This window comes from Ascaphus truei, chromosome 4 (genome assembly GCF_040206685.1).
Source record: "Ascaphus truei isolate aAscTru1 chromosome 4, aAscTru1.hap1, whole genome shotgun sequence".
NCBI lineage: Eukaryota > Metazoa > Chordata > Amphibia > Anura > Ascaphidae > Ascaphus > Ascaphus truei.
The window spans coordinates 5,348,421-5,363,312 of NC_134486.1; the positions used below are offsets into that span (position 1 = coordinate 5,348,421).

A 14,892-nucleotide genomic window follows, 5' to 3' on the forward strand; every position below is an offset into this window, starting at 1 on the left:
GTCTGCCTTTTCCTGTTAATAAATTTACCATTTATTTCATTTACCTGTTTGGCTCAATGTACAATCCTGGTATAAAGGTGTAAATGCCTTGTTTCCAGTGACAGAGATTGAGGCCTGATTTTTATTTCCCATTTGCTGTTCTGGTGGCTCCTTAGTACTGTGCAAGAGTGAAAGATATGAAGAAAAAGAAGACTGGCCTGGATATCGTTCTCACAGTGACCTGGAGTCAGTTAGGCCGGTCAAACAAAGTGCACAAGGATGAAACAGCTGAGTTTGGTCCAGCGATTCTGATTTGTCCCTGTCCCAGGGCTTTAGCTGGGCAATGCACAAGCAATAGGAAGCCACATAATAAAATGGAAAGGAAGCTAAAAGTGACACTTCCACGAGTACTCATTTACATGCCACTTCCCAGAATCCTGTTGTGCAACTTAACTACTGCATGACCTAATAATAGGGCTAATGAAGTCGATTTGGCTACTGGTGGAAGACATGTTGATACATTCATGGGTAGATACAGTAATATTATATTATTATATGTATTATTATATATATATATATATATATATATATATATATATATATATATATATATATACATATATATATATATATATATATATATATATATATATATATATATTATATATTTTTTTTATTATTGTATTTTTTTTGCAGCCTCCTAGATCCCTGATCTGTTTTATATCCTGTGTTGAAGCATAGCTTGTCGGTTACAAATAATGGCCAGGGTTGCTGGGCCTTTACATTGCTAAAGGGGAATTCGTTGTGGGTGCTGTGTAAACCAGTAGCACCATTTAGCTGTATCCCTCTACTTTATGTTTAAAATAAAACATGTTTTCCAAACGACTTTATTAATAAGTAATTACAATGATTTGGGGTTACAAGATCTATGAGACATGTACTAATTTCTGTCAGCCATGGAAAATTCTGTATCCTTTAAACTGACCAGATAATGAGGTGCTTTAACCATTTGTAAAGTTCTATTTTATAATCACTACTGACAGAAAAACATGAGTGCAAAGCAGACACCAATCACAAGCAATGGACCACAGGCTGGAAAGTACCATCGCCAGCATTGTTAGGGTTCCATGTCTGTTCCATATTGCAACCTCAGAGAACCACACAGGACCACTGACTACATTTACTGCTGGTGTTCTCTCCACCGCTAGGATTAGATTGTTCTGGGATTGTGACAGGTAGAAGCTTCCGCAGATTCAATGGATATGTTTCCTAATGAGCAGACGGCCATTCATTTCTTGTTGGGTGGCATTTGTTGAATTCTAGACCTGTAAATAAAGATTGTGTTATTTGTTTTATTAATGTTGTGATTATTGTCAGGCAATGGACTATTAACTATGGGGACAGGGGTGCACCCTTACAGGGGCGAGAGATCAAAGCGAACACAGCTTGTTGTGTCACACTAGGAATTGGTTATTAAGCTGTGATCGCCCCATTTAGCGCTCTATATCATGGAAACTCCCACGGGTCCTTCTTATGTTAGACTCTGCATTGTGTTACCTCCGGTTACTCAGGTATTCACATCTGCTCACCGTTGGGTCGACACACTGCATCTGGCAGCCTTGGTTGCAGCACTTCTGCTCGTCAGGACACTGGATGTCATTGTCACACTTTTGTGGGCGAAGTCCCAGTAAACAAGGAAAAAATAGCAGCACTGAGGGACAAGATCCAGGTTTCTCTATAACACAGACAAGTGAGAGTGACTGCAATGGGAATTTATGACCGTTAATGTCCAATTAAAAGTAATATTATATATATATATATATATATATATATATATATATATATATATATATATATATAGCAACTGTAAATATTACTGTATGTTCATTTGCATGTCTTAGACAGGTCTGCAACCCTATCTTTCCCCATTGTCACCCAGCATACAGCGCTTCCACTGCAGCAAGTGATTCTGGGAAATGACATGCAAATGAGCACTCAGTGCCACCTTTTGTCTCAAGCTCGTATTACAAAAGCCAATCCTCAAGCCAATGCATGCTGTTTTAAACACAGCTTTTAAACAGAGGCTGGGATGAGATGCAAAGCCATTAGACCTACTCACATACATGTTTCAACCTTGATGGGTATCATCAGTGTGAGGCTGGTCTTAATGGCAAAGCAGGTTTGAGACTAGACTAGGTAATCACCACTGTCATTAAGGTTATGGTGGGTAACAAAGTGACAAAAACCCTTCACAGTAAAGCATAAAGCAACTGTAAATATTACTGTATGTTCATTTGCATGTCTTAGACAGGTTTGCAACCCTGTCTTTCCCCATTGTCACCCAGCATACAGCGCTTCCACTGCAGCAAGGGATTCTGGGAAATGACATGCAAATGAGCACTCAGTGCCACCTTTTGTCTCAAGCTCGTATTACAAAAGCCAATCCTCAAGCCAATGCATGCTGTTTTAAACACAGCTTTTAAACAGAGGCTGGGATGAGATGCAAAGCCATTAGACCTACTCACATACATGTTTCAACCTTGATGGGTATCATCAGTGTGAGGCTGGTCTTAATGGCAAAGCAGGTTTGAGACTAGACTAGGTAATCACCACTGTCATTAAGGTTATGGTGGGTAAAAAAGTGACAAAAACCCTTCACAGTAAAGCATAAAGCAACTGTAAATATTACTGTATGTTCATTTGCATGTCTTAGACAGGTCTGCAACCCTGTCTTTCCCCATTGTCACCCAGCATACAGCGCTTCCACTGCAGCAAGGGATTCTGGGAAATGACAAGCAAATGAGCACTCAGTGCCACCTTTTGTCTCAAGCTCGTATTACACAAGCCAATCCTCAAGCCAATGCATACTGTTTTAAACACAGCTTTTAGACAGAGGCTGGCATGAGATGCATAGCCATTAGACCCATATATTGTACAGTTTTGACTTAATACATAAGGTATAACTCTATTCTGTCCATGTTGGAGAATATAGCATTTTCCCTATAAACCACAGCGTGGTGTTACTGTCGTAGTTTTAAAATGATGGTAACTCTTTAGAAATAGTCTGCTATTGTGACGGTGAGGGGGTACCCAGGCCAATAATAACGGTATTATGCCCGGATTGGTGCCCCTGAGCCATATTGGGGATTTGTGAAGTGTCAGCTCTGCAGCCCAGTTATGGTATGTAAACCGTATTGCCATAAAAATGTGTGGGTGTCTTTCTATTCCAGGCGTATCAACCAGCGAGGAGTTCCCTGCTTCAGCACAGACCAGAATAGTAAGACCGGGCAGGTGAATCAATCACATTCAAAGGTTCCCCCGGTAAATGCCCAGAACCCAGAGTGGGGTTCAGTGAATCTCCCACCAGCTATAAGGGGGTGAGAGAAATGCATTTACTACGTTTAGAGTATGTAATGTAGAGATGATTTCCCTGTGACAGTGGAAAGAAAATGTTTTTAAAGTCCAGCGCTTAGCAAGGTGTTAGCGGCTTTCGGCTAACCTCTGTTAGGAAGGTCCCCTAAGGGGGAAGGTCCCCTGTTAGAAAGCTCCTAGAGCGCTGAAACTTGCTGTGTGCGTCGGTCGGGGAGAAACATGAAAAACCCTGTAACTCAATTTTTATAAGTTTATATAACAATTGGTGAATGAAAATCCCCCTATTTTATTTGTTCCAACATGTCAGGCACATTTGGTCTTTCATTCAAAACACCAGAGACCGGGAAAAACTCATTTTATGATCGTGCTCTGACTGGATATAGTTTCCTATATCTGGTTCATTAAAAGATATCACATACTGCAATGCAATGAATTTGCACCTCCGCAGAATCCCCACAGCTCCGAGAACGTGGACGGATCACTACTGATATATTGGGACATGACACATGGCTGTCACTGTGCTTGGGCCATTCACTTACCTAGGACAGGGTCTGTGCAGCTCTGACCACACGTGGGGGTGCAGCACTTCTTTACACCAGGACACTCTGTGTCACTTTGACACGTTGGCGCAGGAGGGGGGCTTAAACATTTGGCGACAGACACTGGGCAAGCTCCGAGTATCTCTGCAACACAGAAGGACATTACACTGTGACCAGCGGTGGATTTGCCACTTGACATTACAGGATCGTTTGATGCTGCAGAAGGAGGCGGTCTGGGGGAAGTGCCTATGGGTGGCAACATTTTAAATCCACCACTGACGATGATGTCTATCTGGACGCTTTATGTTGTGAGTGCCATTGCTGCATTCTCTACTTTCAGCCAGCAGATGCCACTAACAGGCATTTGTAATATACCACTTAGAACTGGTGGCTGATCAGTTGTTACTGGGGCTGTGTATCTATTCATCACTATGTACTCTCTGGGAGGGAAACAGAGCTGCGCAAATAGTTAACAATGGAGACACATGGGGCTAAAACAATATACCTAGACTCTCCCTGCAGCTGGCCCCAAGACTCTCACCCAGAGAGAAAGTCACAATATAGAAACACCGAGACGCGAGTGTATGCAGCACGTGACGCGGAAGTGATCCGAGAGCACGGAACCAACGGCGGAGAAGGACACAGGACGCGGGGCGTCTCTGAACTGCCTGGAATTTGTGTATACCGGAGGAACCCAGCGTGAGGCTAGTGAGGAGGAACGCGATACGCCGGACATTCTATGGCGTGATCTAAGGGCCCTGGAAGAACTGCCTCCGACGTGTGCAGTGCTAGCCTGCGGAATATATCTTTTGTATGTGCTTTTATAATACATTCTTTGCACTTTGGTACTTCTCTCTCCCTTTTCCTTATTTCACAGGTTCTCTGCGAGTAAAGCTGGGATAAGCTTCTGAATCCTGTGAGCCCAGCAGTCGGATTTTGAAGGGAGCCCAGCTGATTTGGATAAAATGGATGTTCCTGAATACCACAGACACAGCTAAGGCCGCATTTCTCTGCTTATCTTGGAAAGGAGATTCTTTAGCTGGATTTTGACTGTGCTACATACAGAGAGCAGTATGGTCCGTTTCTCTTTTTGTCTCTCCTGTGCGCTATAGGGCCATTCCTTCTTCGGTGTTTCTATACGATGTACTCTCTATCTATGTATTTGTAGTAAAAAGGCAGTTCCTGCTTTGTAGTGCTTATTCTCTTCGTCAAATAATAATGTCAGTATATTAAAGGAGAAAAAGCTAATGACCGCATTGTAACACGTTAAAAATTATGGGGCCCATGCTATAAGCTTTCATAAAAAATTATGTCCGGGCCATTTAATTGGCCTGTTTTGTGAGCGTTTCTATCACGGTATCAGAAAGCCTCGATTACCTGCGAAAGCAAAATTCCCAAAACGGGCGCTTGCCGGCGGTGTGGAGATCGCGCCTCTGAAAGACCAAATCCGGCGACTCCTTTCTGCTGCAAAGAAAGCCGCCTCCCCCTGCGCATATCTCAGCAGCAATTACATTTCTTTAATATAAAATGTATTTCTAGTGTAGATGAGCAGGGGTGGTCTCCGGAGCAGAACCGCGTTGATTTCAGGTCCGGGGACCCCCTGCTTCCCGAGATACCAGCCCCGTTATAGGGTGCCGGGGTATCTCTAAATGAGTATTAAACAAGAGACGTATAAGTCTTTAGGGACTCTGGTATTTAGGAGAGATACAGACAAGAAGTGGAACACACACCTCCTTAGACAGACATCCTCGCATCCTGGCGTCACAACCTTGCTAAGTGTTACCTTTCAAAACCTTCACACACTGCATCTGGTTCTTATACACACAGCACTTCTGGTTGGGAGGACAATCCGAATCTCTGCTGCACAGCGGCTTTTCCATGGGGGTGGTACAGGGTAACTGATCAATATAAGAGCGGCAATACCCAGGACGCACTGCAGAGAGAGAAATCAAATACCGTAAATGTGACGGTGAGGGGGCAACCAGGCCCAATAATGAAGGTTAAGCCCACTTGGTTACCCCTGACCCGTGTTTTGGGGTCCGAGAGTGTAAGCTCTTGGGCCCGGGCATTGTATATGCATTACTGTGATTGTGTGCAAAATATGTGACAATTGCCATTTTTGGTGTTTTACCTTTTCCGGAGGTGCTGGGAGCAGGAGATTTTCAGCAGGTAAGTTTCAGGGTGGGTTTGCCGGAGAAAGTCTTTACAGATTGTGGCTATGTATCGGGGTTCTCAAGTTATGAGTTACCCCAGAAATGTATCTGGGAATCAAGTGAGACTCTCGGATACATAGAAGCCCAGTGCTCTGGGCAGACCCCATCCTGAAAACGTTCTTGCGACTCACCACTAGGACGTCCTGCTTCAGCATAACAGGTATGTTTAAATGTACTATGCTTGGTGCCCAGCTAATGCCCAAGTCACCCTGAGCCTGGTATAGCGGTTCAGGGGGCAACTCCAGCTAGGTGATAAAAGCTGAGAGATTTATATTAAAGTGTGGGGCAGGTTTTGCAGAGGGGGGGTATGTTGAATTACCAAAGTGTATTGCAAAATATGCTGGGGCATTGTACCAAGCTGGTGCCACTCTGCCTCACTCGGACTTGAAAGGCTAGGGGTGTGAGAGCCACGTGTTCAGGATGGCTAAGTAGTTGCCACATCCTCAGATCAAGAGACCCGATTTACATTTCAAGCAGGTCTAGCCAGGCCGGCTGGAGACCTGTCACCGCGGGTGGGAGGCCGGGAACAGAGGGCAGAGGGGCCATATGTCACATGCCCATGTGGACAGCCATAGGATTAAGAAACCCTGGTTTTATGAGACTGAGTTGTCTCTGATTGGCTGCTAGGAAAATCTCTTATGCTCCTGATAGGAAGATAGAATTCCGGGCTGGGATTTGGGAGGTTTTAAAAACTCCTTACCCAGCAGAGATTTGTGTGATTCAAGGTGTGTTTAGCGATTTCCAAGTTCTATGTGATTTTAAGTTTCCGGTTCCCAGCAAGAAAGGGGCAGGACTCTGCTTCAGCACAGCCTGCCTAGAAGCTTTGCAGTTACAAGCCTATTGGGGGTAAACTTCTGGATGTGAAGTCGCTACACCCAGGAAAGATTAGTTTTGTATCTCAGTGTCCAAAGTAAGGCTGAGCCCCAGTCTTCACTGTGGCATGCACGCCCGGTGGGGGGGGGGAGGGGGGAGGGAGGGCGGCACGTGCACAGGTCTACACCGCGATCTGCGGTCTGGGGGGAGAGAGAAGGTTTGCGACGGGAAGGGGGCGTGGCTGTGGGTTTGCGGGGGCGTGGCCATGACGTCCCGTGGCTGGTTCGCCCTTATTGGCTGAACCGCCAGCGGGGGCGTGGCCACGCCTCCGTCACAGATGTTGAGTTCAAATTCCCCTGCCTCCCTGAAAATCTGTCGCGCACCGCTGGGGAAAGGTGCGCGACAACGTAGGGACTGGGACCGGCCGGACTGTGGGGGCGGGGCTTGACAGCACCGCGCGCGCCGAGCCTTACGCTGTGGCGGTGACTGGGACCGCAGCCTCGGTGTATCTTTCTTCTGTATTTTGTGTAACATAGTGTGTATGCCATTTCGTGGTAATAAATGACAGTTTATTGTATCTCTCTGCTTTGCTCAATCAATGATCTCTGTAATTAAGGTGTTAAAAGCCTTGGTCTCCCGTGGCAGTAAACAAATATTCCAAACTGTATTCCCAGGACCTACTGTACAAGAAGCTGATATTGTGACACTAAACTGACAAATATGTATAGGCCCCTTTGGGCTCCCCCTCGGCCCCCCTGGGTTCCCCGTGTACCTCTGATCCAGCGGGGGAACCACCGGTGAGAGCGGGGAAAGGACGGGTGCCACCGGAGTGGCAGGCAGACTCGGCAGGATGTAGCGAGTACGGTGAGGCAGGGGGGAAGTTGTGGCAGCAGGGTGACTGAGTGCCCAGGGGCACCTCAGTACTTTGGGGTAAATCCCACCAGGGGGGGGGGACACACACAGTGTTGGGGGAACGGTGCGGGGGTACAGCCCTGTGAGGCCTGAGTGCTTCTGTCTTATCCCTATTATTCACGTGTTTAGTAAATCTGTTGTATCAAACAAGTGTGTATTTATTATATTTTCCTGCACGGGTTTATCCCACACTGTTAGGATCCCATGCAGGTGGAGGCGCTGTATCCCTACGGATCAGGTACACCCCAGGCTCCCAGCAGCGGAGGTTCAGGCCTCCTGTGACCCGGAGGTAACGCACCACACATACCGTGACGCTATATCTCCCAGGGTGTAGGGGAAAGTGTGCTACATATGGATTGAATGTAGAATCTTTGGGGTACTAGAAGGTAATGGATATTATGGCTTCAGGGCTTTGTGATTGCTATTGCAGGGACCACATGACCAACCCCCAACATTAGAAGCAGAAGAGGAGACTCCTACTCCTCTGTGATTGTGGCTTTGGCTATCTGAGCTTCTGATCAGCCCTGAGCACAAGAAATAATGTCATTACCTGACATTCATTGTACATCAAAAGGGCATTATAAGGTGAAGAGCGGAGATATGTTTAATAGATTACATCTTAATGACTGTTGCCTTAAGAACAAAATAAGATATAGATACTGTACTGTAAATACGAAAGAGGGGTTGTTAGTGTTAATCGTGACTAAATGTTGTGGAAATGTGCATTAGTCAGCTTCTTCATCCTTTATATTGTATGTTAATTTGAACAAAAAATTGCATTTTTCATGACTACTATTGGGATATTTCCACACTATCTCAGGGTGCCCCTTTTTTGTGCACGTGTCTCTCCACATGTCGTTTGAACGCCTGTTTGAGGAAATGTATATATCACTTGGAACACATGCAAATAAAAAAATAGCATTTGTAAAAACAGAGAATTTTTTTGGCGATTTGTGACTGACAAAAATGCCACAAAATGCCAGAAATCACCACTTGCCAAGGGATCTAAATTCCCATTACATGTACATGTTCTTCCTGATATTTTCTATGTTTCCTTATTTTTACTAGACTCTTGGTGAACTCTGTAAATGTGTAAATCTTCTAACAGGCTGAAAAGTGGTAATGCAAAAACATTCAGGAAGCTTATTTTTCCTGGAACCAGGGTCACGAATGATGTATGAATAGTTCCAGTAAGCTTAAGCCTTCCCTCTTCCAAAGCACAACAAGTCCTTTTCTCTTTCTTAATTTTATTGAGGAAAAATCACAGGAAGAAAAGTACTTGCAGATGTAGTGTGCGTAGAGAGTGCTTCTCTGTCTGAAGTGCAGTGTATCAAGGATAAGGCAGTGTAAAACAGAAAGGCCTTACTGAGGTAAATAGCAGGCAGGTACTCACTCAGAGTCCAGGGTGAAAAGGAAGTGAGGAGCAAGGGTCACACTAGAAGGGAAGTGAGACTATACTAACTGTCAGCAAGGACAGAGGGGTAGGAATAGCCCACTCTCAGCTAGGAGAATAGGAGCTTGCAGGCAACCAACACAGGCTGTGTAAACAACACGTAACAATAATGTTGTCTTTTCACATGCAGCTAGCTGCTGGGACAGGGAAAATAGCAGGCAGCTAAACTAGGGAGAAATGAATCCCATAAGCTGCAAAGGGAGACAGAGAATATGGAATCTGGTTCCAGGACATTATTTGTCATGCAAATTCCAAAAATATAATCCACACAGATATCTGCTGTCGTGTGTATTTCTAATCAAGATTGCATATATTTAATTATGAGTACATATAGTGTCTTTGCTAAGGGGAACTAGTGTTGATCCCAATGTATACACCCTCTAGAAATGCCCTGTTACCTTTCTCTGGGGTCACACAATTCTTCCCGCAGTAGTCACAGCACTTCTTGCCCACAGGGCAGTCGCTGTCCTTCTGACACTTTGGTGCAGGCAAAATCTTAGGACAAGCCACTTTTACAGCTGGACACTGCCCTGGTCTCACTGTAACAGAGACAAAGAATTCAGCATATAGAATACAGAGCTCCATGTGCACTAACAAATATACAAATTACTTGTATGACTGTGAGCACTAAAAGTAAGTCGGCATGGTGACATTTGATAAACCGTTAGTATGTAAAATATACAGATGTAGCTCACCTTACTGCCTCCGGTACCACTGCCACCCACAGTCACATGACAAGGTGGTTATAGCACTGGAAGATTAATGTTGTGAGGGTCTTATTCGGAAGCATGTACCCCTCAAAGCCTAAAAGTGTCAGACACTGTCTCGGGCGCCCCACACTTTTGCTTCTTCCACCGATGTGCCAGGGACAGTGGGGCCAATTCACTAAACTGTGATCAAATCAGTGCATTGCCGAACGACTTTGCATTGATTTATCGTGCACTAAAACATGAGGTAAACATGGTATTCACTAAGAAAAATCCAAGTTTTTTAAAGTTCGATAAAAAAATGCACCATCGAACACTTGTTTTTTTTTCTAAGTGCTATTGCACTATAAATCCTAACGATCGGCAACTGATTGAAACTGCAGCCTGGAAGAGTTCAATGGAGGCTGCATCTCCATGCACGGCTCTTACAGGCGACCGTGCAGTTCCAGTATTAATTTTAATACTAGTGTGCAGGTGCAGGGTGTGTCCTGATCTGGACCACATTGATATCAGCCTAGGGGACCCCCTACTGTGATGGTGAGGGGGTACCCCGGGCAATAATAAAGGTATTATGCCTGGCTGGGTGCCCTTGAGCCATATTGGGGAAATGTGAAGTGCCAGCTCTGCAACCCAATGATGGCAGAAACCCTGTAAATGTAATGAAAATGTATGTGTGGTTCAGAACATCTCCCACCAGGTGTAATGTGGTGAGAGTACTGTCATTTATCAGGTTAAAGTGCACTCAAAGTATTCTCTCTTTTTCTAGTCAGAGAATGTTCAGTCTGCTCTTTATGCGCTTGCTTTTTATGAATGTGGAAGTTAATTCCTCTCTGTCCTCTTGCAGCTCCTGTAGTTCGAGGCGTCTTCCCCCACCTCAAAGATGGATCCCGGCGGAGAACTCCGACGGCAGAGCCAGGCAACCAAGAAAAAAGGAACACAGGAGCGCACCAAGGAAAGAGTAATAAAGTGTATTACCTGATATAGAGAAAAGTAAACACTTACATAGAATAAAACTTTAATACATCTCAATCTAAGCGGTATCTTCTTCAGTTGGGCATCACTTAAGAGGGTATACAGGGGCAATAAAAATCCTTCCAGATAACAGTCCAGAAACTATAAAGCAGCTTTATAGTAAATTATATGTGAGCAGTTTGCTATCTGTTAATTACAAATCATTCTCATCTATTCTATTTTCAGTGACTTTCCTTTGACATGATTTCAATCCTATAATAGCATTGTGGATGAATTTAGAATATGAGAGGGGAGTGTTTAAGACTCATTCACCCCTCCCAGCTACTAACATGATTGGCTGATCAGCTTCTGGGAACAGCCAATGACGGACCAAGATAGACATATAAAGGACCCCTTATAGGTGCCCTAGTTAAAGCCTGATGAAGTATACTTGGTATACGAAACACATCGCGAGTTGTGTTGCTAGCTTTTACTTACCTTGTTAGCTGGCATACACACAAGTGTATCTTTCCCGGTCGCGAATATCAAAACGGACAGGCATCCAAAGACGGCTACGGAAGGCTTCATTCCTACCCATTTGCACTACGCTCCCAACCACGCTCACACTCGTGGAGGTCAGATTGCGGATAGCGCTACAGAGTCAGCCCCAGCGCGCGGGACTGTTATCTGGAAGGATTGATATTGCCCCTGTATACCCTCTTAAGTGATGCCCAACTGAAGAAGATACCACTTAGATTGAGATGTATTAAAGTTTTATTCTATGTAAGTGTTTACTTTTCTCTATATCTGGTAATACACTTTATTACTCTTTCCTTGGTGCGCTCCTGTGTTCCTTTTTTTCTTGATTCTCTCTTTTTCTAGTTTCATCCCGAACAAATAAAAATATAAAAAATACAAAATAAAACGGGCAAGATCATTATTATAATTATCACCCCTAAAGCAGACATTAACTAAATAAGATGTATTTCAAACTGTAGAACCGGGTTTCAATGTTAAACGTCTGATTATGTTGAGTACTAAGTTACATCTTTGCATTTTGATTATTTCAGGGTTCCAAAACATAAGTAGCTTGTTTAGGGGAATTTGCTTATATTTGTAGAGAGATTTGGTTTAATAAACAGTATTAAAAATATATATCTGTTAAAAACACACACATTTAACTAGTAACTGTGATTTATCAAAAAATAGGTGCAAGTGTTGAGCAGAATGGTAATGTAAGTGATAGTTAGTAGACTGGCCATATTTAGCCAAATCATTTATACTCTTAACAGTAGCACAATGACCCCCACAATCATTAACTTAGATTACTTCTATTCTATGTTTTACAGCTGCCGTCTTTAGCAGCCGTGCCGTGGCAGGGAAAGCAGCATACCACGGAAAGCGAGGGGGATTATATCTGTAGGTTCAGCCTGATTACATTTTTTGAGTGAAGCTTGGAGCTGAATTTTGAACGGGGTCTTATCTGATGTGACGAGTAAGAATCCCGTGAATTTATTATTCTCTGTTCCTGTATTCATTTTAAAGTGTAAGAGTGTTAAGAGTTTTTAGGGGCTAAGGTGAGAGTCCCGTTAAAGGTTTTGGTGTTTTGGTGATGAAGGTGAGTGTTTGTATGCTTAAAGGGATTGTTTTCAGACCGTCCGGGGTTGTGATAAATATTTTTGTTGTCTGAGCAGGAGGGGTCCCTGATTGTACATTTGCTCTGTCTTGTCATTAACATACCAAGTGAGTTCATGGATATCTGGTTAGAAAGTTTTATCTGTATCCATGGTATAAAAGTATAAGGTTTATCAGGACTGGGTTGGACCCGCTGAAGTGATTCAAGTTTTTCTTTGGTATAGTTATGGTGAGAAAATGTGATTGGGGAACAGTCTTATGACAGGTCCTTATTTGCATATTTACACTATTCAGAACAATAACATGCCAAAAGAGTTGCACGTAATCAGCTTGCGCTGATTATTGTAACACTAAATTGTACAGAATACAGAGAACAAAAAGAGACAATATAAATATATTTTGTTGGCCAGTGAATGGCACTGTTTGTACTATTATCAACTAATTGCGCAGATGTTTAAATGAAAGAGGGGTCTTTTTCTGTGGGATTGAGAAGCTCAGGGAGCGCCATCTCATGTGTTTTTGAATCCCACAGGGAAACATACCTTACGGTAATATGGGTCAAAAGAATTCTGTTGAGGGACAGAAGGGTCCCGCTGCATTAATGTGTACCATTGCCAGGACAGAAGTTAATATAATAACAAGTGAAATAGAAAGTGACTAGGAAAGAAATAGCAAGTGAATTTGCTGATAGATAATCAAGGCTTATGATGGTGTTGAGGAAGTAGAAATTGAGGGTTATTTTTATGAAAGGTTTATAAGCAGAAATTGGGATACAATTAGAGACTGTGTATATTGTTTGGAAGGGACAGAAAGTGATTGGAAGGGACAGAAAGTGTTATAAGTGTAAAAAGGTAGGACATGTTGCCAGTAATTGCAGAGCAGCCCTAAGAGAGAGAGTAGAAGAAAAAGAATGGAATTTAAAAGGTTTGTTCGTACTGGCCACACGAATAGGTCTTTTAAACCAGAAAATATTATTTTTCCTTCTGTTCTAATGGCAACAAGAAAGAGAATCAGAATAACAGCAGCACAGACCGCGCCAAAAAAAAACCCTTTCTCAAAAGGAATGTGCAAAAGATATGAAAAGTTAACTCAAAAGCTCCGGAGCATAAAAAAAATAGTTTTAAAAGCAGGTTAGTGTCTATGTTCTTTGTGTGTCTGCATTGTGGTTTCTGTGTGTGTAAACCAGTAAAAACACGTCAATTGCATTTCTATAGGATTAGGATATGTTGCAGAGAGATTTTAAGCTCACACGTATTGTTTAAATAATATATGGTGTGTTCATAAATTGATCTAACCTCAGTTTAGTTAATTGTCCCATTTTTATTTTTGAGAGGCCATATTTTTATTTTTGAGAGGCCATATTTTTATTTTTAGAGGCCATATTTTTATTTTTATTGCTTTGGAAAGAGCTCCATTTTTAACTTTGAGCTGAAGTTTCAATCCGATAATTAATATTTAGAAGACGGAGAAACTGTTTTGTTATCTGCTCAGCACTCTCAAGGTCTTTTTGGCGAAACGCCCGGGCTGGCAAATTCCCCAGATAAACAAGCTCTGAAATTTTTCTCTGAGTGTCTTTAAAAATATTAACGCTGTCAGTGTGTTCGGCACTGTGCAAAGAGATTATATTACAAGAAATTTAGTGTGTAGTCCTATACAAAAGCATTTGACTATTATCTGAATATGTGATGTATTTTATAACTTTTAACCATTTATTTTTTCCATAGGTGTTCTATTTTATTATAAGCAGTAGTTACTGTTAAAATCACTGTATAATATATAATTCTAATTCTGCTGATTAAGCAAACAACATCCTAGTTGCTAATTTATTTTATTTGTAGAATGTTTTGCCAGGAAGTGGTGCATTGGGAGTCACCTCTCGTTTTTGGGTGTGTTCTAGGTATAGAGTTAAAGGACAGGTGATATATAGTTGCAAATACAGTTACATAAGTGAGCAGGGTATATATTATATGCAAGGCATTTCACATTTTTAGCAGAATAGTTACAATGGAGTGTTTGGGGTGGAGGCCAGACTGGAATTGGCCAGGGGCATTTGTCTTAGTATAGTAATTGTTTAATTGGGAGTGAACACATTTTTGTCCATGACATTGGATAGTATCATAGTGTATGATTTTATTTATATATATATATATATGTAAGGATGTGTATACATATATATGATGGTTCCGCGCTGTCACTGACATAGGAAGCGCCATACTGTTCTTTTGCCAGTAAGGTCACTGAGTAAGAGTCAGGCTGCGCATGCGCGAGGAAAGCGCGCGAAAGGCAACCAATCTGGAGAGACTTTGGGGGTTGCACTC

At 42.8% G+C, this 14,892-nt stretch overlaps 1 protein-coding gene across 1 annotated transcript in view; it reads right to left on the reverse strand.

Moving 5' to 3' along the window:
- Positions 1-1,532: 1,532 nt before the first annotated feature.
- LOC142491875 (uncharacterized) overlaps positions 1,533-14,892 on the reverse strand; it is a 35,434-nt gene continuing 22,074 nt past the window's right edge. The window contains exons 4-7 of the mRNA XM_075594695.1: positions 9,680-9,820; positions 5,674-5,823; positions 3,891-4,034; positions 1,533-1,714 (exon numbers count right to left, since the gene is read on the reverse strand). Of these exons, the coding sequence (XP_075450810.1) occupies positions 1,533-1,714; positions 3,891-4,034; positions 5,674-5,823; positions 9,680-9,820 (617 nt within the window). The remainder of the gene's footprint in view (positions 1,715-3,890; positions 4,035-5,673; positions 5,824-9,679; positions 9,821-14,892) is intronic.